At 45.0% G+C, this 25,099-nt stretch overlaps 1 protein-coding gene across 1 annotated transcript in view; it reads right to left on the bottom strand.

Annotated features, from left to right (window-relative positions):
* LOC140651067 (transducin-like enhancer protein 4) overlaps window positions 1–25,099 on the bottom strand; it is a 74,179-nt gene that overhangs the window by 11,584 nt on the left and 37,496 nt on the right. Inside the window, 3 exon segments of the mRNA XM_072860124.1 lie at window positions 1,151–1,303; window positions 2,508–2,561; window positions 3,105–3,224. Of these exon segments, the coding sequence (XP_072716225.1) occupies window positions 1,151–1,303; window positions 2,508–2,561; window positions 3,105–3,224 (327 nt within the window).

The following is a 25,099-nucleotide window of genomic DNA, read 5'->3' on the forward strand; positions in this document are numbered from 1 at the left end:
GTGTGGTGTGATTATGTGAAACCTAGCTTTTAGGTTTCAGTTTTAATATTCGCTGGCAATGAAGAGAAGCACACAGAGACACTTAAAAGGACAGAATGGCTTTGAGAATGAACTATAGCCTTCACAGCTTTCTTCATTCGGGGCATCTGTATGATTCAGAATAAGATCAATGACTGAAAATCATTACCATCTGACAATTATATTGGCAGCATATGTGAAATCTGTTGGTTGTCTCAGTCTGCTCATGGTGGACCTGTTCACATTATGATTATGACTTTCTGTGAGAGGCCACTGTCTGGTGAATAAGAAGAGCAGAAGAAAACCCATAACCAACTAACAAATCATCCCTAAATCGATGCTGATAACAGGGCAGAGACAGTAATGGGTATAGTCAGGAACTGTGCAGTGCCACTCTGGTGACAAGCTTGTTCATCAAACAGCTGACTCCTGGGTCTGAACCTGTCATTCTATCACCTTTCCTGAGTACTACATTCACTTTAGGCTTTTATTTTTATTTTATTTTATTTCTTTAAATAATCATGTACCCTGACCTGCAAAGAACAGAGAGGAATTACAGTGCAGCTCAGAAATGTGATCAAGTATGGTCACAAACAGGAAAGGAAAGAACATCCCCGACTTGCAGACTGCTCTTTTATTGCACCGTGATTTGTGATGCAAGTCAAAGAAGGCTCTTGTAAATAACAGATTACTTTTTAGATAGAAAATAAAAATTATTGTTGCTGTATATCACCTGGTAATTTGAACAAAGCTAACAACCAAATTATATCCAAGCAGGGAACTGAACTTGCTGTAAACTACGACAAAAGAAAACAGCTCAAGGAACCCCTGTGTACTCATATTTATTCTCAGAATGACAGTTTTTCATATGGTGGAGGAGAAAAATATCTCTCAGCACAGCACATCCATCATCTATCCACACCAACAGTTAAAATAGCCTCTTTTTATCACCCAAAAGGCTTTCTCATTATTTTATTAAAATCCCTGAAAACAGAAAATAAAGGAATTTTATACTAATGTTTCATAGTGTTTTACTGATAGCTTTAGAAATCCAAATTGTGTCCAGATACAGATATGGTCAACATGTGTTTCAGCATATTATTGCAGGTCAGGAGCATTCAGAAGCACTTACAAGGCTAAGTTATTTGGATTTTGAGGAAGGAGTACTGCTGGAGGATGCAATAGACGCTGAACTAATTGCTGCATCTTTCTTCAGCAGTCGAGTCTTGTCCAAGCCATTCTCTCGTGGAGAGTGTGCTGGGCTCCCCTGGGGAGAGGAAGGACCCTAAACATCAACAATATAGGTTAGTATAAAAACCTCATACTAGCCACTAATGCTTGTCTTGAGCAATTCACACTTTGGAGTGAGGATCTGTCATAAAACGTTACATGTTACTTCAGTCCATAAGCAATTTAAGCTGATACAACTGTAAAATCAAGGTGGATAATCAAAGAAAACTATTTTTTTTAAAGTCTTAAAATTTAATGCCATTAACTATGAAAAATAATGTTAAAAACCTAAGAATATTGAAATAGGCAAATAATTTTCATTTTTCAGGTGACAAAGTGAGGTACTTGACATACCTGATTAATTTCACTGTCCTGGTTTCGGCTGGGATAGAGTTAATTTTCTTCCTAGTAGCTGGTATAGTGCTGTGGTTTGGATTTTAGTATGAGAATAATAGTGATAACACACTGATGTTTGGCTGTTGCTAAGTGGTGTTTACACTGGTCAAGGACTTTTCAGCTTCCCATGCTCTGCTGGGTGCACAAGAAGCTGGGAGGGGGCACAGCCAGGATAGTTGATCCAAACCGACCAAAGGGCTATTCCATACCATATGACGTCATGCTCAGTATATAAACTAGGGGGAGTTGGCCGGGGGGTAGCGATCGCTGCTCAGGGACTGGCTGGGCATCAGTCGGCGGATGTTGAGTGGTTGTATCACTGGTTTTTTTTCCCTTGGGTTTTGTTCCTCTCTCTCTCTCTTGTTGTTTTCCTTCTCATTACAATTTATTATTATTATTATTTTTGTTCCAATTATTAAACTGTTCTTATCTCAACCCACGAGTTTTCTTACTTTTGCTCTTCTGATTCTCTCCCCCATCCCACCGGGGGGGAGGGTGAGCAAGTGGCTGTGTGGTACTTAATTGCTGACTGGGGCTAAACCACAACATTCACAAAATAAGTCAAGGCCAGAGTGAAAGAAAACACAGATACCATTACAAGCTGCATCTTATCTGTTATGCTGTGCTGGCTTCAAGTATCTCAAGTAGACTTTTGGTTTGTAAAACAAAAACAAAACAACAAAAAAAAGCTCCTTTGTAGAAAAAAGTGTTACAGATCTGATTTGCTTTCTAAAGAAAAAAAGACCGCTCCTTTATGAAGGCAAAAACTGTAATCTTATTCATATATCTAATATGCATGGAAATGACTGAAGACCACCCCACCTCCACTATTGTAAGGTACAAAAAAATAGCATTACGTGTACATCGTTGGAAACATCAACTACCAAGTTGTCATCACTCTTTTCACCATCACTGTCCTGCAATGACAAATCATAATGTGTAAAAAAAAATTCTCAAAGTCTCTTAAGTACAAAGAAAAAATAATCCAATGAAATGCAAAGCTGCCAAGAGCTATATAATATAACATTTACTTTTACCTAGCTTTATGTGGTAATAAAATAAAAATATTTAGATCTCCTATAGTGCTTCTCCTTGATAGGTTCCCACAGCTGTAGCATTTTCCCCAGTTTTCATATAGGTGAATGAAGACAGAGGATGAAAATTTTGTCCTAAGTCACACAGCACTGAAAAGCAGAGCCAAGCTAGACTCCAAATCTACTTAGTCCCAGCCTAACACCCAATTCTTTTGTCGCTTGCCTTTCAGGTGTTCTGTATTTATAGTCAAAAATACTACCAATCCTAAGGACCTAAATCTTCCATCCAGCATAATGGTACATGCAGACAGTAAGTATATGTTAAAATTTGACCTGCAAATTTAAAATTAGTTATGTAGTAGAAAATTAGTGAAATTACAGAGAATACTCAAGTTTGGCAATGCACAATGTAAATGTTTTACTCACATAATGAGCTGTTATTTCCTTCTCTTCTGTTTTCTGGTTTTTACTATCTAAAGAGTAATCTGTTGAGTTTCTGTGCTTTTCCGCTGTTCTGAAAGTGGCTGAAAGAGATACAGAAGAGCTCTGCAGTTAGGGGGGAGAGAGAGAGAGAAAATATCATCAGATGCTTATTCAAAAGAGTGGTTCAATTTTCACTATCCCCCAATACAACTTAACCCGATAATGTAATTTGGAGTTGTTCTGATGGACAGTGCTTTGGGCTTTAATCAGTGATAGCTAACCAGCACATTAATGTTAAGAGCATACAATCCACTGCAAAAGAGACAGGTAAAGGAGATCAATTAATGGATCATTGATCTGCAATGTCAATAGGATGAAACTAGAGCTACTTTGGACCATTTTATGAATACCGTACATTGGCTTGGTTTTGACTTTTTTCCTCTATAAATATGCAGGGATAAATCAATACTGACTTGGGGGAATATCATTATTTACCCTTTAAGAACAGAAATATTAAAGCTAGCACTGTATACAGCCTGCATCTTTCCTATTTACCTCCCTCCCTCTCTACCCTGACATAATAAAACAGGTATTCAAGGATTTCCTATCCTGCACAAATATATCTTAAAACATGTTCATTGATTTAGATTTAAAGCAGATCATTAATCAACTATTATACTGTTAAAAAAAAAATTAAAATGCTGTCGTTTGCTTTGAACAGACAACACAGGTTAAGACATTTGGAGACAGTTGTGACAGTAGGCACAGAAGCCTTTAAAATAAAGACCAAATAGAAATGCAACATTAAATGACCTGATGGCTTGAGAAATGTATTTGTTTACTGCAATGATATAGCATAGTCTTTTACAAAAGATTTTAATAGTATACTCTTATTACATTTATATTCATTTACAGTTGGAAGGCAGTAGCTTGTAATGTGAATTAAATTCATTATTTCTCAACTTCACCATACAGAAAGCAATTTGCTTTAAAATGAAGAAAAATAATCACCAGTAAGCTACAAATTAGTGGTGCCTAAAGAATTAAACCACTACACTTATTTAAATAGAAATATTTTATTTTCATAAATCTGAAACCATATAGTTTCATTTTTCACAATCTAGTTAGATATGTGCTATACATACCATTTTAATCTTTGATTTCACTGCTTAATAAAGTAATAAATTAAAGCTCCCTACTAGAATGATAAAGTAGTAAATTATCACTAGCACATAAAGGATGAGTACCACATTGGGCATTGGGGCAATACATACTGCTTAATGATTTTATTGCTTCAAAGATGGATCAGACTTGGTACCAATATGAAAAATATCCTGCTATGGTATCCCACCTGACATTAGAAAAAAAATGGAGACAACTAGCCTTGCACCCTACCTTCCCTGGGACAGGCCTGTCAGGCAGACAGGACACATGATACGGAGGATTCTCTATCCTCTCTCCACCTGGCTGAACATGGTGACTTAAAGGATAGGGGGCAATGGCAACAAGTTCCTGCCTGGTGCAGCAGGCGCGTCTCCTCTGTGACTACCCCACCTTCCCATGTGCCCTTGCATAATAGGTACAACGCTCTGCAAGTGAAATATTCTGCAAAAATACTCTTTGGTGAAAGTGGGTGTCCTGGTTTTGGCTGGGATAGAGTTAATTTTCTTTCTAGTAGCTGGTATAGTGCTGTGTTTTGGATTTAGGATGAGAATAATGTTGATAACACACTGATCTTTTAGTTGTTGCTGAGCAGTGCTTACACAGAGTCAAGGCCTTTTCTGCTTCTCACACCGCCCCACCAGCAAGTAGGCTGGGGGTGCACAAGAAGCTGGGAGGGGACACGGCTGGGACAGCTGACCCAAACTGACCAAAGGGATATTCCACACCATATGATGTCATGCTCACTATATAAACTGAGGGAAAAAGCTGTCCGGGGGTCCGCTGCTCGGGAACTGGCTGGGCATCAGTCAGCAGGTGGTGAGCAATTGCATTGTGCATCACTTGTTTTGTATATTATTTTATCATTATTATTATTTTCCCTTTCTTTTCTGTCCTATTAAATTGTCTTTATCTCAACCCATGAGTTTTACCTTTTTTTTTCAATTCTCTCCCCCATCCCACTGAGGGGGAGTGAGTGAACAGCTGTGTGGTGTTTAGCTGCCTGCCAGGTTAAACCACAACAGTGGGTTATATTTAGTTTACATTTTAGCAAATTGTACCTGTTTTTCATTTTATGCTTAGGTAGAATATTTTTATTCATGTTAAATATACCACAAAATGCTGACAAAAACCTATTCAACAGATATATTTATAGAAAGGTTGAGCATGTTGACTTGTTCATATAATTTGCATAAGAAGTGAAACAGTTTCTAGTGCTGAATCCATAGGATCTTTTACTGTAAGGCATGAAGCACTGCTTCACTCTGTATTTTGTAGTGTTGAGCACAGTGCTAAACAAAAAGATTATTACAAAGCCCATTCAGACTTTTGCAAAGCGATGTGTTTTCTCTCCAACATTCATAGGGTGCTGCTCTTTATGCAATATTGGTGCCAGGCACACACAAATTAAATGATCATAAAGAAGGCCATAATTAAGCCATAAAATTCTCACCACTAGCAATGCAAACATCAGTGTGCTCGCTGTCTATTTGGGATAATTAATACTTCAAATTGCTTGAAAAATCTAGGAATCACTATCACCATTTTAATCTCAACTTCCACTGAAAGTTACTTGTATTAACATAGATGACTCACGCTGCAACACTGCAGAAAAAAACAATATGGTCAGATTGTGCAGTCTTCCAACTGCTCTCCTATAAACCTGAACTCCCCATATGCTAGCTCCTGCAGATGAAGACCTGGCTTGAGTAGACTAAGTGATAATTAAATGAAATCAGTGTTAAAAATAATGACTAGAGATGATAGGATGAAAAGTCCTCATTAAAGCATTCATGAATATGACCATTCCCTACCATAACTTTCCTACTCTGCCAAAGAGATGTATTTGAAGTGTAATAATTAAAACAATAATTCCCAACAAAGTGGGAATTATTCCCAACAAAGTGGGAATTATGAGATAATTGACCATCATGAAATATTAAGCAAACTGCAGTAAAAGCCAAAGATGTTCACGCTAAGGTCAATTATGATATAACTATCTGAATGACATTATTGCTGTTATAGTCTGTTAAAAGTATAAAAAAACCTATATAAATGGATACAATATGCATCACAGGGAAATTACTTGAGAGTAATGCTGCTTAGTTGGTTGGTGACAATGTTATACATTAAATATAAAAGCCAAAGTTAGGATTCAAGCATTGCTCCAGAATTGGGCTTGGCACTCTTAACTCTTTGAGATAAAACCTTATGCTTAAATCAGAAACACAAAAAAATAAAGTGCTGTGACTTCTGAAAAGTTGAGGATGAGACTGAGACTGCTTTGATAACTATGGATATGAGATGGGAAATCTCCTACTTGACAGGTAGCAGAAAAGGATGTAAGAAACATTCTCCTGGGTGAGATCAGGGATCTGTCTGGGCCCATACTCTGTATGCAACAGCAGCAGAGATGCTTCTATGGAGAAGCAAACAAGGAGGGACACTTGCTGCAGCCCATTTCCTTCCAAATTCCCCAACATTCACGACTGCTGGATTGAGGCTACTAGAGGCACTCCCTGCCTTTTTCCTTTAGAAACTGCTTGTGGATCTGTTGTCTATGGATTTGTCTATGGATTTGTTTGTCTATCTGTTTGTCTATGGATTTGATCCACTCAGGAGAGGTGAAGCAGCGTGTTCGATTGTTGGGTGCCAACACTGGCTTGGTTTGGGTCATTCCTGCACTCGCCCGGTTCCTTGTGAAACTCACTCTTCATCAGTTCAGGTCGTTCCTGCTACATTACTTCCTACAACATACAACTCACATCACAGACTATTTTTCCCCAAGGTTAAATCTCCTTGAGGCACATACCAGGTCTCCCCATCCTTTCGCATTACCAAGTACACCCAGGTCCTTGAGTGAAAACAATCCCACGAATGGGTTTGCCTTTTCCCAAAGGGAGGAGCAACCCACCCCGCCTTCCCCAGCCACTTCCCTATGTGCACTGCGGGGACCTTATCTCCTCCCACAGTATGTAGGGGTTGTTTTGGGCAGGACTAGGACAGTTAGCAGATCCTCTGGTGTTTAATTCACTGCGCATGCTCACAAGGAGTGGGGGGGATAGTCCTTTCGTCCCCCAATTGGGTCGGTGGTCGCAATCTCCCCCTGCCGCCTTTACCTTTCCCCTAGTTACTGTTATTCCTGTTGTTTTCATGGTTGTTGTGGTGTCCCTTTATCTTTACGGCTCTCCCAGTAAGAGGATGTTCCTGTTATTGGTCCTCGAAGTGTTACAGCTTCGCATTCTTTTAGGACAAACATATGCTTGTTAGTAAAATATGCAGTGCCTGTACCCTCTTATCTAACTTGGGCATTATCTATTACCTTGAAGATTCTACAATTCTCACAGTCTCATATGCTAGTTTCTATTTCTAACTGTCTATGATTCTCACACTCTAGTATGCTAATTTCTATTCTAACTGTGACTCTTCTTAACTACTAATAACTCTTATACTATTTCTATTTTATTCTAAAATAGTCTAAAATACATACTCATATACTAAAATATTCTAAAATGCATACTTGTTATACACAATTCAAGGTGACACTGATGTTCTCAGTCTAGGTCCACCTGAGCTACTTCAGTTCTGGCAGCCTGGTCTACCTGCTTGTTGTTCTGATGTTCTTCAGTAGCGTGGCCTTTGGGCATGTGAGCATCTACATGACATACCTTTAGAGCCATGTTTTCTACCCGGGCAGCGATGTCTTGCCACAATGCAGCAGCCCCGATGGGTTTACCTTTGTTCTGCCAATTGGTCTTCTTCCACTGCTGTAGCCACCCCCATAGGGCATTTGCCACCATCCAGGAGTCAGTATAGAGATAAAGTACTGGCCACTTTTCTCATTCAGCAATCTCTAGGGCTAGTTGGATGGCTTTCACTTCTGCAAACTGACTTGACTCACCTTCTCCTTCAGTGGCTTCAACGACTTGTTGTGGGGGACTCCACACAGCAGCTTTCCACTTCCGATGGTTTCCTACAAAATGACAGGACCCACCAGTAAACAGACCATAATGCCTTCCATCCTCTGATAACTCATTATATGGTGGTGCCTCTTGGGCACAAGATACCTCCTCAGGCGATGCTCTGAAATCTCTGCCTTCTGGCCAGTCCGTGATCTCTTCCAGGATTCCTAGTTTCCCCATTTGAGCCCATTGCGTGATTAACGCTACCCACTTATGCCATGTAGCGCTGGTTGCATGATGCATAGAGGGGATGTTTCCCTTGAATATCCAGTGTAGCACGGGCAATAGTGGTGCCAAGAGGAGCTGTGCTTCTGTAAAAACAACTTCTGAAGCGGCTCGAACCCCCTCATATGCTGCTAGTATCTCTTTTTCAGTCAGGGTGTAGTGGGCTTCTGATCCTCAATACCCCCGGCTCCAAAACCTTAATGGTTGACCTTGGGTTTCTCCTGGTGTTTTCTGCCAGAGGCTCCAGGTGAGACCATGCTCCCCAGCTGCAGTGTAGAGTACATTTTGCACAGCTGGTCCTGTCTGGACAGGCCCAAGAGCTACCACATGAGCTATCTCCTGTTTGATCTGCTCAAAGGCTTGTTGTTGCTTAGGGCTCCACTCAAAATAGTTCTTCTTTTGGGTCACTCGATAGAGAGGGCTCACAAGTTGACTATAACCTGGAATATGCATTCTCCAGAATCCCACAAGGCCTAGGAAAGCTTGTGTTTCCTTCTTGTTAGTTGGTGGAGACATAGTTGCTATCTTGTTGACCACATCCATAGGGACATGATGACATCCATCCTGCCATTTTATTCCCAAGAACCGGATCTCCTGTGCAGGTCCCTTGACCTTGCTTCTTTTTATGGCGAAACCAGCTTTCAGAAGAATCTGAATTACTCGTTTTCCCTTCTCAAACACTTCTGCTTTGTTGCCCCACACGATTATGTCATCGATGTATTGTAGATGTTCAGGGGCATCACCCTTTTCCAGTGCAGTTTGGATTAGTCCATGACAAATGGTAGGACTGTGCTTCCACCCTGGGGCAGTCAATTCCATGTGTATTGGACACCCCTCCACATGAAAGCAAGCTGTGGCCTGTATTCTGCTGCCAAAGGAATTGAGAAAAACGCATTGGCAATGTCAATTGTAGCATACCACTTGGCTGCCTTTGACTCCAGTTCATATTGGAGCTCTGTTTGTCTGGTACATGTTTGTCTGGTACAGCAGCACTCAGCGGTCACTTCGTTCAGGCCACGATAGTCTGCCGTTAACCTCCACCCTCCGTCAGACTTCTGCACTGGCCATATGGGACTATTAAAGGGTGAGTGAGTCTTGCTGATCACTCCTTGGCTCTCCAGTTGATGAATCAGCTCATGGATGAGAGCCGGGGAGTCTTGGTTCGTGCGATATTGCTGCCGGTGTACCGTCATGGTAGCAGTTGGCACCTGCTGTTCTTCTACTCGCAGCAAGCCCACAACAGAAGGATTGCCTGAGAGGCTAGGCAAGGTTTAATCTTTTCTGTATTCACAGTGGCTACACCAAAAGCCCATCAGTACCTTTTAATGTCCTTGAAGTACCCTCTCCTGAGGTAGTCTATGCCAAGGATACAAGGGGCTTCCGGGACAGTCACAACAGGGTCCTTTTGCCACTTGTCCCCTGTTAAGCTCACCTCAGCCTCCAATACAGACAATTCTTGGCATCCCCCTGTCACTCCAGAGATCCAGATGGGTTCCGTGCCCCTATACCCTGATGGCACCAGCGTACACTGTGCACCAGTGTCTACCAAAGCCTTATACTTCTCTGGGTCTGATGTGCCAGGCCATCGAATCCACTCAGACCAGTATACTCGGTCACCCCTTTCCTCCTCCTGGCCAAAGGCAGGGACCCTCTAGTCCTGTTCCTGGTCAGAGTATTCACTGTCTGACCTTTTCAGTGCCAGACCAAAAGTCCCCTCACCAGGATCAAGGGAGTGATCTCAGTCCTTCTTCTGTGTCTGGGAGATCGCTGATTGCCTTCTTGTGTCTCTACAGCAACTAAGCTGACAGCCTTCTTGGGTGGCCCCTTCTTAACAGCTGTCTTCCCTCTCAGTTCGCGTACATGGGCTTCCAGCTTAAAGTTGGGCTCTCCATCCCACTTCCTCATGTCTTCCCCCTGGTCACACAGAAAGAACCAGAGTGTGCCACGCAGCATGCGCCTGGGGCTCCCTTTCCCTCTGACCAGGGCAGGAGGTGACTGACTCCATCGGGTGCCCCTGACAGCTGAGGCGCTGGCCTGTAGGGATGAGGAGGGACAGAGATTTTCTTCCAAATTTTGGAGCCAGGAAGAGGCTCTCTCCACAGTTAGTATATCCATATCTGGGCAATACATTGTTGCCAAGCTGTTAGAATATGACACTAGGGCATTTTGGACCATCTTCCTCTACATGGCCCGTATACACAGGACATCCTCTGGATCTTTGGAGATCTGGTTGTTGTCTAGGTCACCATAGATGACTTCCAGCACCGTTAATTCTCTCAGGTAATGAATGCCTTCCTCAGCACTAGTCCACTTTCCCTTGGTAATTAGCAAGATCTTCCTTGAATGGATATCTTGCCCTCACACTTGAGAGGAGCTGTCTCCAGAGACTGACAATTGCTGCCTCTTTTCCAATTTCTCTCTCAATTCTCCAGTTTCTAGCAAGGGATACCATCTGTTGGGCTTCCTTACCTTCCAATTGCTGACTGTTGGCCTGGCTATCCCAGCATCAGAGCAGCCAGGCAGCAATCCGCTCACCTGGCTGGCGGCTGTAATCTTTCCGCATGTCTTGAATTTCTTTTGAGGTCAGGGACTGGGTAGTTTCTGCTTCCTGTCTGATTTCTCTCATTCTTTCCTCCCGTTTCTTTGCTGAAGGACTGGCTTCCTGATCAAACCCTTCCTCTTCTTCCTCCTCCCTTACTAATCGATGATATGGACCCATTGACCTCCTTGTCCACTGTTTCTTTTTCACTGCTGAGGCAATTACTGTAGTTGTTGTTTGGGTCCCTATCTCAACCATGGTGTTCTCAGATGCAGTTTGTATCCCGGTCTCAATCATGGCATTCTCAAAGTGTCCCTGTCTTAACCACAGTCCTCTGATAGTACTGAACTGTGGCTCGATAGGCACAGGCCAAGCCCCAGTGCAGTGCTAGAAGCTGCTGGTTTTCATTGGGGTAGGCAAGGCACCCTTCTCTCAGGTGGCGTGACAGTTTACCAGGGTTACTTGCCTGTTCAAGTTTAAAATTCCAGGCTATGGGAGGTGATAACCACCCCAGGCACCTGCCCAAATCCTTCCACACCCTGCCACCCAGGGACTGGCCACCTCAGGACATGTTTCAGTATCTCCTCACCCAAAAGTTGTCTTCTCTTACACCAGGACGACACCAGATTCCACAAACCCAAAAATAAGCCAACAGTGTTAGTTAGTAGTATTAAACAGCTCACGTCAGGGTGAACAAGGACCTCAGGAGCCTGCATAATAAAACCATCCACATCAATCCTGGGTAGGAAGAGGGAGATGTATTCCCACATCCTCTCCACCAGATAGCTCCCCCAGCACAGTAAGGGCATCAATGGCAGGGCAAAGCACATAGCCATGGTTTGTACTAACATGTTCCCAAGCTCAGCAAAAGAAAGAGATAAGCAGTGCAGCCAGCAAATTCCCTGACCCAAACAGAAGCTTGCCACTTAATAACTGCTATAACTATAGCACGCTCAATTCAAAACTGTTGTCTCGAGCCCCACGTTGGGTGCCACAAAGGACTGTGGTGGGTTAACCTTGGCTGGCCACCAGGTGCCCACCAAGCCAGTCTATCACTCCCCTCCTCAGCAGGACAGAGATGGGAGAAAATAAGATGAAAAACTCGTGGGTCAAGATAAAGGCATTTTAATAAAGAAAAGCAAAGGCCGCATGCAGCAGCAAAGGAAACAAAGAAAAAATTATTCTCTACTTCCCATCAGCAGGCGATGTCCAGCCACTTCCTGAGAAGTAGGGCGTCAGTACGCATAGTGGTTGCTTCAGAAGACAAACGCCTTAATGACAAATGCCCTTTCCTCTCCTCCTTTGTCTTAGCTTTTACTGCTGAGCACAATGCCATATGGTATGGAACATTTCTTTGGTCAGTTTGGGTCAGCTGTCCTGGCTATGTCCCTTCCCAACCTCTTGCCCACCCCTACTGGCCTTTGGGGACAGGGGGGCAGGATTTGGAGAGACAGTCGTGATGCTGTGCGAGCACTGCTCAGCAGTAGCCAAAACACTGGTGTGTTATCAACCCCTTTCTAGCTACCAATACAAAGCACAGCACTATGAGGGCTGCTATGGGGAAAGTTAACTCCATCCCAGCCAGACCCAATACAACAGCATGCAAAATCCTAAATGTTACTTTAAATTAAATCAGACACACTGAAACCAAGAGGTAAAAGGCCACTGAGTTAGAGATTTAGAAGGCTTCAGGGTAAATATAGTCATCTTTGGAAATCTGAGGAACAGAACAGTGCCAAGTAAATGCTGGACTATAGCTCTCTTCAAATATTTATTCAGGGTTCCAATTACTGATCTTTCATGCTATTTCCTTCAGCAGAGACTTGAGACAGTTCAAGCAGCTCTAACAAAATAGAAACAGAAAAAGAGAGGAGAGTACTGGGAGTTAGCTAGAGCATATAATCACAGGATATAAGAAAAAGCTCAACTAGCCAGAGCATTCATTCAATGCAGCAATTTAATTGTGGGCTCACCACCATGAAAGACAGATAGAACAATTACCACCAGCCTGTATTACGGGCTTTGATTCAGTGACGTTTCACAATGCAAGGAAAAGCACTAACTCTCTGTGAGCATTCATCAAAAGTTGATGATGAATGCACACAAAAAATTCCCAACATCCAGTATATTTCAAGAATATTAATACTCATTACATTTTCATAGCAAGTGAATTTAAACAGAACATACAAGGTAATTTGCTTAGTTTTAGAACAATAAGAAAACACTAAAGAGGTAATGTTTTATGCTATCAAGAAATTCCTCCGAAGAATAACCATCTTTTACTTAGAGCCCTCTTTTCAAACTGAGCACCACAGTAAAACTGTTATCCTTCCACTTTGCACAGTGATTAAAATGGACTGTATGGCACTGAGTCAAGCTGAATGTGAATGCTTTCCTGCAGTGGCACTTTCTTACAGTTTCCCATTTCCTAACAGGGGTTATAAAAATCTTGTCAGTACCAGCAACAGAGGTTAGGAGGTAAAAATGCACGCGCGCGCACACACACACACACCCACCCCACCCCTTAATTTCCATATTGAAGGATTCAAAGTAATAATGACTAAGTTTTAAGCTTTAACTTCTCTAGGGATAGCTAAGTGGATTTGCATTTCATTTAATAGGTCCTAACAACTTTCTCCTGGCATTTACGTTCCCTATCTAATTCTTCATTTTGACCAGAAGAATATAACCTAGCACTAATTAGCCTTTTTGTTGCTTTAAAACCATACAGATAATTTATAAAGACAGCCTCATGAGAAATCCCATTTAGCGTCCTTCAACAGACATTCAAATCAGTTACTTTGTCCCAGTGCCCCACATTTTCAGTCCTGGTTACATCTAACATAGGTGATATTCATGGCAAAGGTATCAGTTTAAGTTTTCACATTTCTGTTCCCTTCCACTCTATCTATATGTATAGATCCTTCAGGGAAAACACTTTCATTTTCTTTTCTTCTGCCTGTTTGTCTCTAAAGTATTTTAAAGTTGTTATGCTGCAAGATGACCTAGGAAATGGTAAGAAAATAATAACTGTTTTTAGTGAATACTTCAAGGACAGAGCTAATGATCTCTTTCCACATTTTCTGACTTGTTCCCCTCTCCCCTTTTAATCTTATTTTTTTCCTGACTTGATCAATACAAAAAGTAAGTAAGTAATGTCAAAACTTCAGGAAGCTCATATGATTACAAGAAGTACCCTAAATTTGAAAAGAAACATTCACTCCGTTTCCGGAATGCTCCAATCAGCAGAAACATGTTCACATTTATCCCAGGCATTAACAGAGATTGGCAATTTGCTCATCTCTTCCCTTGTCAGATCTTGTATGGCTTCTAAAGACCCAATATATTTTAGGCTTTTCCTGTACCTTACATGACTTAGGAAGCCAGAGCTACTGCTAAGCATCCAATTAAAGCACCTAATGAAATACATTATCAGATCAGTCCGTTAATTGGGCAGGTGGATAAAACATGGGTGGGTGATAAAAAGAAAAAGAGTTGGGGAGGTATGGATGCATGTCTCTAATTTGTTTCTCAGTTAAGAAACTTTACTAAATCCCAGATTGCAGCAGTTTATCAGTACATTTCTTCCCTTCAGTAGCTGGCAAGACCATGACTTTTCAAGGCAGGACTCACAATACCTAGGCACACATTGCTTAAAGCAAGACTTGACTATCTCTGCACATGCCATCTTAGACTTTAATGTCCGCAGCGAAAACACTTGTCCTGATGAGCGAGTGGGGACTTTACACAAAATACTGCCAGCGAGGTTCTAGCTGGAATTTAAGAGGCTGAATTTTAAGTCACAATGCTGTTCACTGATCAAGATCCTGGCTGTTTGAACAAGACTCGATTTCCTTGCAAAACCACCTTAGTTGCTCTCAGTAACAGCAAAATACTGCCCAAATCCTCAAGTCGGAGAAAATCTTTAATCTGGTGTGGGCTTTCATTACTGCTTCCTACTATTAGTGGCTAAATTTGCTACTTTCTGAACACATCCTGTCCATCCCCCTTGATTTCATTATCTTTCCCTGCCCCTTACATTATAGGAGCAGGGTAGGAGGGTAGGAGGGTGAGGAGGGGAGTAGGAGGGTAGGAGGTGAAGGAAGGGCTTTTATAGAATTTGTTCTGACTGATAAGTCCATCAGACTACTCTTTGCGTGTAGACTTTAGTTTTGACAGAAAAATGTAAATTCCCGTTTAAAGACACCTAGAGCACCAGATGGAGCCCTTACATTGTGAAAGTGTAACAAGTGCATTCACAGCAGTCATAATTGTATCTGGAGCTCCAGCCTGCAGATGGAAATCCTTTTTCTTTGCCTAAACACTCTCTGCACAGGCCAATTTCCCTAGTAACAAAATCACATTCCCATATCCGCCTATGGGGCTGCTCCTGCAACAGCACTAGAGGAAACATGGGACAGTCTTCGACCCATGTAGCCGCCCGCATTGGCTACATCACTAGTCGGCAGCAGAGCGCTGTGCTGACTATCATGATACGCAGCTGTAAAATCTTGCTCCACATCGGAAAGCAGCACAGCCCTGCTAGCATGGGCCTGAGACAGATATAACGTGATCAGGAAGAGCTCAGGCACAGTGTTGGGCTGACCAAGTCGCACTGCTGGTGGTATGCTATGAAGACAGGTTAACATTAGCCCCGGGAGTCTTAGCAGCATGCTTCACTGTGTGGTATATATATTGCACGATGCCTAGTTAGCCTGAGGGAATATTGCACATGTACTCCCTTTGCTATGACTCTCCCAACAGTAAAGTGAGGTCCTGCTGACTTTGCTATATCTACATCCCCATGAGGTATTGAAGGATTTGTACCACACAAAGGAGCAAAGTAATCAAACCCCAAGTAAGGCTGAAAATTCAATCAAAGCTTCTCTTCTGAAAAATATAGAGAGATTAGGTAGTCAACTGAAACACAAATTAGCCCAAAAGGATTTAGCTGACAAACTAACCCACATCAGCTACTACTAGAAGGAAGCATGTATTTGCCTGCCATGAACAGGACTCAAATCCATTGAGAGGTTTTAAATGGAAAAATTAGCTAAAAACATTTTACAATGTAATGGTGATGCCTGAGCAAGAAACTAAAATGAGGAAGGAAAATGAGGAAGGAAGGAAATGAGGAAAACTTTATATTTGGGAAATTTAGGTTCAGTAGTCTGCTCTTTTGTCTCATCTTGTGAAGTCAATTAAGCCTCTTCATGCTTCAGTTCATGATTTGTAAAATAGGGATAATTTCATAAGTCTAGAGAGCATTCCTTTCCCTATGGTTGTGAGGATTAATGTATTACAGATTTGGAAGTACTCCAGTATTATGGGGATGGATCCATTAAATACCTTATACTGAAATGGACAAATAAAAAAAAAAAAGTGTTCCTTATGTCAGCAACAAAACAATTAGACAACTAGAGCAATACAATTACTATAGTGTGCCTATACTAAACTCCAGCAACTAATATGTCTACAAGTAATAACTGTAGCCCATTCTTAGTTTGCATAAATCTATATCACACAGACATAGAAAACATTTTAAGAACTACCTTTTAAAAGCACAGGAGCAGGCAATCTCATTGTGTCGCAAGTCAAGCAAGTGGGGCAGAAGACCAGCTTGGCTGAACAGGGAACTCCTCTTGGAACTCAGGCGGAAAAAGAAATTGCATGATATCTGGAAGCAAGGTCGGGCTTCACAGGAAGACTACAGAGCTGTGGTTTGCCTATGCAGGGAGAAGACACAAAAGGCCAAAGCTCAACTAGACTTGAAACTGGCCAGTGTTGTGTCAGACAACAAGAAAGGATTTTTTAAGTACATTAATAGCAAGAGGAGGTCTAAGGGAAATATTGGACCGATGCTTGTGGAAGATGGTCACCTGACAAATAGGGATGAAGAAAAAGCAGAGGAATTCAATGCTTTTTTGCCTCAGGCTTTAATAATACTGATAGACCTTGGGATGCCCAGTCCCCTGATTCGGAGGACAACGAGTGTGGGAACAGTGACTTTCAATTGTGGACACTGAAATTGTAAGGGACCAGCTGTATCAGCTGAATGTTCACAAGTCCATGGGGCCTGAAGGGATTCATCCCAGAGTACTGAAGGAGCTAGCGGATGTTACGGCAGGACCCCTCTCCATCATCTACCAAAGGTCTTGGGAGTCTGGGGAGGTCCCCGCTGACTGGAAGCTAGACAATGTTATTCCAATTTACAAGAAGGGCATGAGGGAAGACCCGGGAAACTACAGACCTGTTAGTCTAAAGTCAGTACCTGGAAAAATTATGGAGAAGATCATACTGGGTACTACTGAAAGGCATTTAAAGGACAATGCAATCATCAGGCACAGTCAACATGAGTTCACAAAGGGAAAGTCCTGTTTAACTAATTTGATATCCTTCTATGATAAGGTCACCCACCTAGTGGATGAAGGGAAGGCGGTGGATGTAGTTTTGCTGGATTTTAGGAAGGCTTTTGATACTGTCCCTCAAAGCATCCTTCTGGACAAATTGTCCAACTGTGAGATGAGCAGGTACATGGTGCGCTGGATGATGAACTGGCTGAATCACAGAATCACAGACTCGTATAGGTTGGAAAAGACCTTTAAGATCATCGAGTCCAACCATAAACCTAACACTACCAAGACCACCACTATACCATGTCCCTAAGCACCTCATCCAAACGTCTTTTAAACACCTCCAGGGATGGCGACTCAACCACTTCCCTGGGCAGCCTGTTCCAATGCTTGATAACCCTTTCAGTGAAGTAAAATTTCCTAATATCCAGTCTAAACCTCCCCTGGTGCAACTTGAGGCCATTTCCTCTTGTCCTATCACTTGTTACCTGGGAGAAGAGACCGACCCCCACCTCTCGACAACCTCCTTTCAGGTAGTTGTAGAGAGCAATAAGGTCTCCCCTCAGCCTCCTTTTCTCCAGGCTAAACAACCCTAGTTCCCTCAGCCGCTCCTCATAAGACTTGTGCTCTAGACCCTTCACCAGCTTCGTTGCCCTTCTCTGGACACGCTCCAGCACCTCAATGTCTCTCTTGTAGTGAGGGGCCCAAAACTAAACACAGTATTCAAGGTGAGGCCTCACCAGTGCTGAGTACAGGGGCACGATCACTTCCCTAGTCCTGCTGGCCACACTATTTTTGATACAGGCCAGAATGCCATTGGCTTTCTTGGCCACCTGGGCACGCTGCTGGCTCATATTCAGGCGGCTGTCAACCAACACCAAGGTCCTTTTCTGCCTGGCAGCTTTCCAGCCACTCTTCCCCAAGCCTGTAGTGTTGCATGGGGTTGCTGTGGCCCAAGTGCAGGACCTTGCACTTGGCCTTGTTGAACCTCATACAATTGACCTCGGCCCATCAATCCAGCCTGTCCAGGTCCCTCTGTAGAGCCTTCCTACCCTCAAGCAGATCAACACTCCCGCACAACTTGGTGTTGTCTGCAAACTTACTAAGGGTGCACTCGATCCCTTCATCCAGATCATTGATAAACATATTAAACAGAACTGGCCCCAACACAGAGCCCTGGGGAACACCGCTTGTGACCGGCCGCCAACTGGAGTAAACTCCATTCACCACCACTCTTTGGGCCCGGCCATCCAGCCAATTCTTTACCCAGCAAAGAGTACACCCGTCCAAGCCATGAGCAGCCAGTTTCTCCAGGAGAATGCTGTGGGAAACAGTCTCAAAGGCTTTACTGAAGTCTAGGTAGACAACATCCACAGCCTTTCCCTCATCCACTAGGCGGGTCACCTGGTCGTAGAAGGAGATCAGGTTGGTCAAGCAGGACCTGCCTTTCCTGAACCCATGCTGGCTGGGCTTGATCCCTTGGTTATTCTCTACATGCCATGTGAGGGCACTCAGGATGATCTGCTCCATCAGCTTCCCCAGTACCGAGGTCAGGCTGACAGGCCTGTAGTTCCCCGGATCCTCCTTCCGGCCCTTCTTGTAGATGGGCATCACATTAGCTAATCTCCAGTCAGCAGGGACCTCCCCAGTTAGCCAGGACTGCTGGTAAATGATGGAAAGGGGCTTGGTGAGCACTTCTGCCAGTTCCTTCAGTACTCTCGGGTGGATCTCATCAGGCCCCATAGACTTGTGAGTGTCTAAGTGGTGCAGCAGGTCACTAACCATTTCCCCCTGGATTATGGGGGCTCCATTCTGGTCCCCATCCCTATCTTCCAACTCCGGGGGCTGGGTACCCAGAGAACAATTGGCCCTACTATTAAAGACTGAGGCAAAGAAGGCATTAAGTACCTCAGCCTTTTCCTCATCCTTGGTCACTGTGTTCCCTCCCCCGTCTACTAGGGGCTGGAGATTCTCCTTAGCTCTCCTTTTGCTGCTAATGTATTTGAAGAAGTATTTTTTGTTGTCTTTTACAGCAGCAGCCAGATTGAGCTCTAGCTCAGCTTTGGCCCTTCTAATTTTCTCCCTGCACAGCCTTGCTACACCTTTGTAGTCCTCCTGAGTTGCCTGCCCCTTCTTCCAGAGGTCATAGACTCTCCTCTTTTTCCTGAGTCTGAGCCAGAGCTCTCTACTCAGCCAGGCCGGTCTTCTTCCCTGCCGGCTTGTCTTTCGGCACATAGGGACAGCCTTCTCTTGTGCCTTTAGGACTTCTTCTTTAAAGAATGTCCAGCCTTCCTGGACTCCTTTGCCCATTAGGGCTGCCTCCCAGGGGACTCTGTCAACCAGTCTCCTAAACAGGCCGAAGTCTGCCCTCCGGAAGTCTAAGGTGGCAGTTCTGCTGACCCCCCTCGCCGCTTCTCCACGTATCAAAAACTCTATCATTTCGTGATCACTCTGCCCAAGATGGCCTCCAACCATCACATGGCTCACAAGTCCTTCTCTGTTCGTGAACAAGAGGTCCAGCGGGGCACCTTCCCTAGTTGGCTCACTCACCAGCTGTGTCAGGAAGTTATCTGCCACGCACTCCAGGAACCTCCTAGACTGTTTCCTCTCTGCTGTATTGTATTTCCAGCAGACATCCAGTAGGTTGAAGTCCCCCACAAGAACAAGGGCTAGCGATCGTGAGGCTTCTCCCAGCTGCTTATAGAATAGTTCGTCTGCCTCCTCATCCTAGTTGGGTGGTCTGTAACAGACTCCCACTACAATATCTGCCTTGTTGGCCTTCCCCCTGATTCTTACCCATAGACACTCCACCCTATCGTCACCATCATTGAGCTCTAAACTATCCAGACACTCCCTAACATACAGGGCTACCCCACCGCCTCTCCTGCCTCGCCTATCCCTCCTGAAGAGTTTATAGCCATCCACCGCTGCACTCCAGTTGTGCAAGTCATCCCACCATGTTTCCGTGATGGCAACCATATCATAGTTTTCCTGGTGTACAGTGGCTTCCAACTCCTCCTGCTGGTTGCCCATGCTGCATTCATTGGTGTAGAGGCACTTCAGCTGGGCTGTCATCCGTGTCTCCTTCATAGAAGAACACTCCTTCTGTGCTTTGAGGCATTTCACTGGCATTTCCCTCTTGGCTCCTATTGCCTCAGTATCCCCTAGCTCAACTCTGTTTGACTTCAGCTGTGCCCCAGTGTACCCCCCACATCTCAGAGACACAGGCCGAGTGCCCTCGCTGGCACCCGCTCCCTCTAACCGTGGCACGTCGTCCCTCAGCTTCCCTCGGGCAAGCCTGATATTATCCCCCTCCCACTTCGAGTCTAGTTTAAAGCTCTGTCGATGAGCCCCACAAGTTCCTGAGCAAAGATTCTCTTTCCCCTTTGAGAAAGATGAATCCCATCAGATGCCAGCAAACCTGGTGCTGTGTAGGCCATCCCGTTATCAAAAAAACCAAATCCGTGGCGATGACACCAGCCACGGAGCCATGAGTTGATAGATTGGGTACCCCTGTTCCTTCTAGTGTCACTGCCCACAACTGGAAGGAGAGAGGAGAAAATAACCTGTGCTCCAGAGTCCCTTACTAGCCGTCCCAAGGCCCTGAAGTCTCTTTTGATTGCCCTAGGACTTCGTGTTGCAGCTTCATCGCCCCCCACATGGAAGAGCAGTAGGGGGTAATAGTCCAAGGGCCATACCAGGCTAGGGAGTATCCTCGTGATATCCTTAACCCAGGCCCCAGGGAGGCAGCAGACTTCCCAAAGAGGAGGGTCCATCCGGCATACCAGACCCTCGGTTGCCCTCAGAAGGGAGTCACCCACAACTATAACCCGTCTTCTCTTCCTTGTGGAGGTGGTGTTAATACGAGAGGTACGTTCTTCTGACCTGGGCGACACCTCTGGTGTAGATGGACTGTCATCCCCATCCTCCATTGACTGGCCTTCCACCTCCAGGGCCTCATACCTGTTGTACAGGGGCACCTGGGGAGGCGAGGTGGGCAGGGAGGGCCTTCGCCTGCCGCCAGGAGCGTGGACTCGCCTCCATTCACTCTCCTCTTTTGAGCTGCTGCCTTCAGCCCGGTAGGGGGGGATAGAGGATCCCCTTGATCGTGGGTTCTTACTGGTGGCTGCTGCTGCTCCTGTTCCTGTCTCAGGGGAGGCAGAGCATGGCACCACCAGTCGATCTCTTTCTCAGCCTCCCTGATGCTCCTTAACCCTTCTACCTCCTCCCGTAGCTCTGCCACCATGCAGAGCAAATCATCCACCTGGTCACACCTCACACAGCTGTACACACGGCTGCCATGTGTGACCAGTGAGAGGCCCAGGCACTCCCTGCAGCCTGAGACCTGGGTGGCCACATGTTTTTGTGGGAGCTCTGTCTGGGTAGCCACATCCACTCTGGCGAGCAGAAGGGCCATCGCTTTCTGACGAGTGAAGATCATAGCTGAGTTTCTTCTGAAAGGATGGGGACTACCGAAATAACTCACTTTTCACAGTTCCTCTTGAGCTAGTAGGGTGCCTTCGCCTTCCCTACACGCCCTGCCTGCGCGAACTGCCGCGCAAACTGACGTGCCACGCCCTTCCGACGCGCCACGCCCTGTTTGCCCGTCCTGTTCGCCGTGCTCCTGGTCGCTCGTGCTCCCTGGGAGATGCTCTTGTAGGGGAAGGGAATTGCCGCCGTCACTCTTGTCCCCGCCCACGCTGAGTCAGAGCCGGGCCCTCCTCAGGAGCTCCGTCCTTCCTGCTCAGGGGCCGGGGCGTGGCTGCGGAAGCACTCTCTCTCCGTGCCCCCCCCCCCTTTTTTTTTTTCTTTTTCCTCCCTTCCCTGCGCGGTGTTGCCGCGGTTTAGCCGATCCAGCAACGGTCCCCCGACGCGGTCCTCTGTCTCAGAGCTGCTCGCCTCGGAGGCTTCGCTGAAAAAGGTCTTCGCTGAAGGGCAGAACTCAAAGGGTTGTAGTGAATGGGGCTACATCTGGCTGGCGACCAGTCACCAGCGGTGTTCCTCAGGGCTCAATTCTAGGGCCAGTTCTGTTCAATATTTTTATCAACGATCTGGATGCAGGAGTTGAATGCACCCTTAGCAAGTTTGCTGAGGATACTAAACTGGGAGGTGCTGCTGACTCTCGCGAGGAACAAGAGGCCTTGCAGAGCAATCTAGATAGATTGGAGCATTGGGCAATCATCAATGGCATGAAATTTAAGACCAAATGCCGGGTTCTGCACCTGGGATGGAGTAACACCAGGCAGAAGTATAGACTGGGAGAGGAGTGGCTGGGGAGCAGCCCTGCAGAAAGGGATCTGGGGGTGCTGGTTGACAGCAGTGTGCTCTGGCAGCCAAGAGGGCAAACCGCATCCTGGGGTGCATCAAACACAGCATAACCAGCTGCTCAAAAGAGGTGATTATCCCGCTGTATTTAGCATTGGTGCAGCCTCACCTTGAGTACTGTGTGTAGTTCTGGGCCCCACAATTTAAGAAGGATGTGAAGGTACTTGAATGCCTCCAGAGGAGGGCAACAAGGCTGGTGAAGGGGCTGGAGGGCATGTCCTATGAGGAGCAGCTAAGGACTCTGGGTTTGTCTAGTTTGGAGAAAAGGAGGCTGAGGGGTGACCTCATTGCTCTCTACAGCTTCCTGAGGAGGGGAAGTGGAGAGGGAGGTGCTGATCTCTTCTCCCTGGTATCCAGTGATAGGATGCGTGGGAATGGTTCAAAGCTGCTTCAGGGGAGGTTCAGACTTGACATTAGGAAGCATTTCTTTACCGAGAGGGTAGTCAAACACTGGAACAGGCTTCCTAGAGAGGTGGTTGATGCCCCATGCCTGTCAGTGTTTAAGAGGCATTTGGACAATGCCCTTAATAACATGCTTTGACTTTTGGTCAACCCTGAAGTGGTCAGGCAGTTGGACTAGATGATCACTGTAGATCCCTTCCAACTGAACTATTTTATTCTGTTCTATTCTATTCTATTCTGTTCTGTTCTATTCTATTCTATTCTGTTCTATTCTATTCTATTCTATTCTATTCTAAAACATAAAAAAGGAAACACAAAACACACCTGCATCATATGTAAAACTGTGTCGTGGTTTAGCCCCAGACGGCAACTAAGCACCACGCAGCCGCTCACTCACTCCCCCCCCACCCTCGTGGTGGGATGGGGAAGAGAATCGGAAGAGTAAAAGTGAGAACACTCATGGGTTGAGATAAGGACAGTTTAATAGGGAAAGCAAAAGCCGTGCGCGCGAGCAAAGCAAAGCAAGGAATTCATTCACTACTTCCCATGGGCAGGCAGGTATTCAGCCACCTCCAGGAAAGCAGGGCTCCCTCACGTGTAATGGTTGCTTGGGAAGACAAACACCATCACTCCGAATGTCCCCCCCTTCCTTCTTCTTCCCCAGCTTTATATACTGAGCATGATGTCATATGGTATGGAATAGCCCTTTGGTCAGTTTGGATCAACAGTCCTGGCTGTGTCCCCTCCCAGCTTCTTGGGCACCCGGCAGAGCACGGGGAGCTGAAAAAAGTCCTTGACCCGTGTAAACACCGCTCAGCAACAGCCAAAACATCAGCGTGCTGTCAATATTATTCTCATACTAAAACCCAAAACACAGTACTACACCAGCCACTAGGAAGGAAATCAACTCTATCCCAGCCGAAACCAGGACAGTATCCATCCCTTATTCTATACCATTTATGTCATGCCCAGGTTCTACCCCTTCTAATACAATTAAGTTCATTTAGTCCATGGCTTTGGGCTCCATCCGTCATAATAGTCCTTCAGGGCAGAAGAGATGGTCTGTGGTGTTGGATTGTTGCATGTTGAAGCCAGTTCTGGTTCCATCACCACTGCACTTTGCTTGCTTTCATTGAAGTTCATTCTTCATTAATCTGGGTGATCCTTATTGAAAAAGTGATGACACACAGTATTATATAGCAATTGACATTATATCATTTAGTTCATTGGCTATTCTCACCCAAAATTAAATCCCGTTGAGGTACACAGTGGACTTCCCCATCCTTTTGCATTACCCACCAAGTGCACCCGGGTCCTTGAGCAAAAGCAATCCCACGAATGGGCTTGCCTTTGCCTGAGGCAGGAGTAACCTAGACTGTCTTCCCCAGCGTGTTTTTTATGTGTACTACAGGGACCTTATCCCCTTCTACAGTGTGTAAAAGTTTTGATTGGGCAGGGCCAGCTCGATTGACAGATCCTCTAGTGTTAACTAACCAGGTGGCCTTTGCTAAATGTGTATCCCAATGTTTGAACGTCCCACCACCCATTGCTCTCAGTGTAGTCTTTAACAGTCCATTGTATCGCTCAATTTTCCCAGAGGCTGGTGCATGATAGGGGATGTGATATACCCACTCAATGCCATGCTCTTTGGCCCAGGTGTCTATGAGGTTGTTTCGAAAATGAGTCCCGTTGTCTGACTCAATTCTTTCTGGGGTGCCATGTTGTCACAGGACTTGCTTTTCAAGGCCCAGGATAGTGTTCCGGGCAGTGGCATGGGGCACAGGATATGTTTCCAGCCATCCGGTGGTTGCTTCCACCATTGTAAGCACATAGCGCTTGCCTTGGCGGGTTTGTGGGAGCGTGATATAATCGATCTGCCAGGCCTCCCCATATTGATATTTCAGCCATCGCCCTCCATACCACAGAGGCTTTAACCGCTTGGCTTGTTTAATTGCAGCGCATGTTTCACATTCATGGATAACCTGTGCAATAGTGTCCATGGTCAAGTCCACCCCTCGATCACGAGCCCAT

This window comes from Ciconia boyciana, chromosome 4, assembly GCF_034638445.1.
Source record: "Ciconia boyciana chromosome 4, ASM3463844v1, whole genome shotgun sequence".
NCBI lineage: Eukaryota > Metazoa > Chordata > Aves > Ciconiiformes > Ciconiidae > Ciconia > Ciconia boyciana.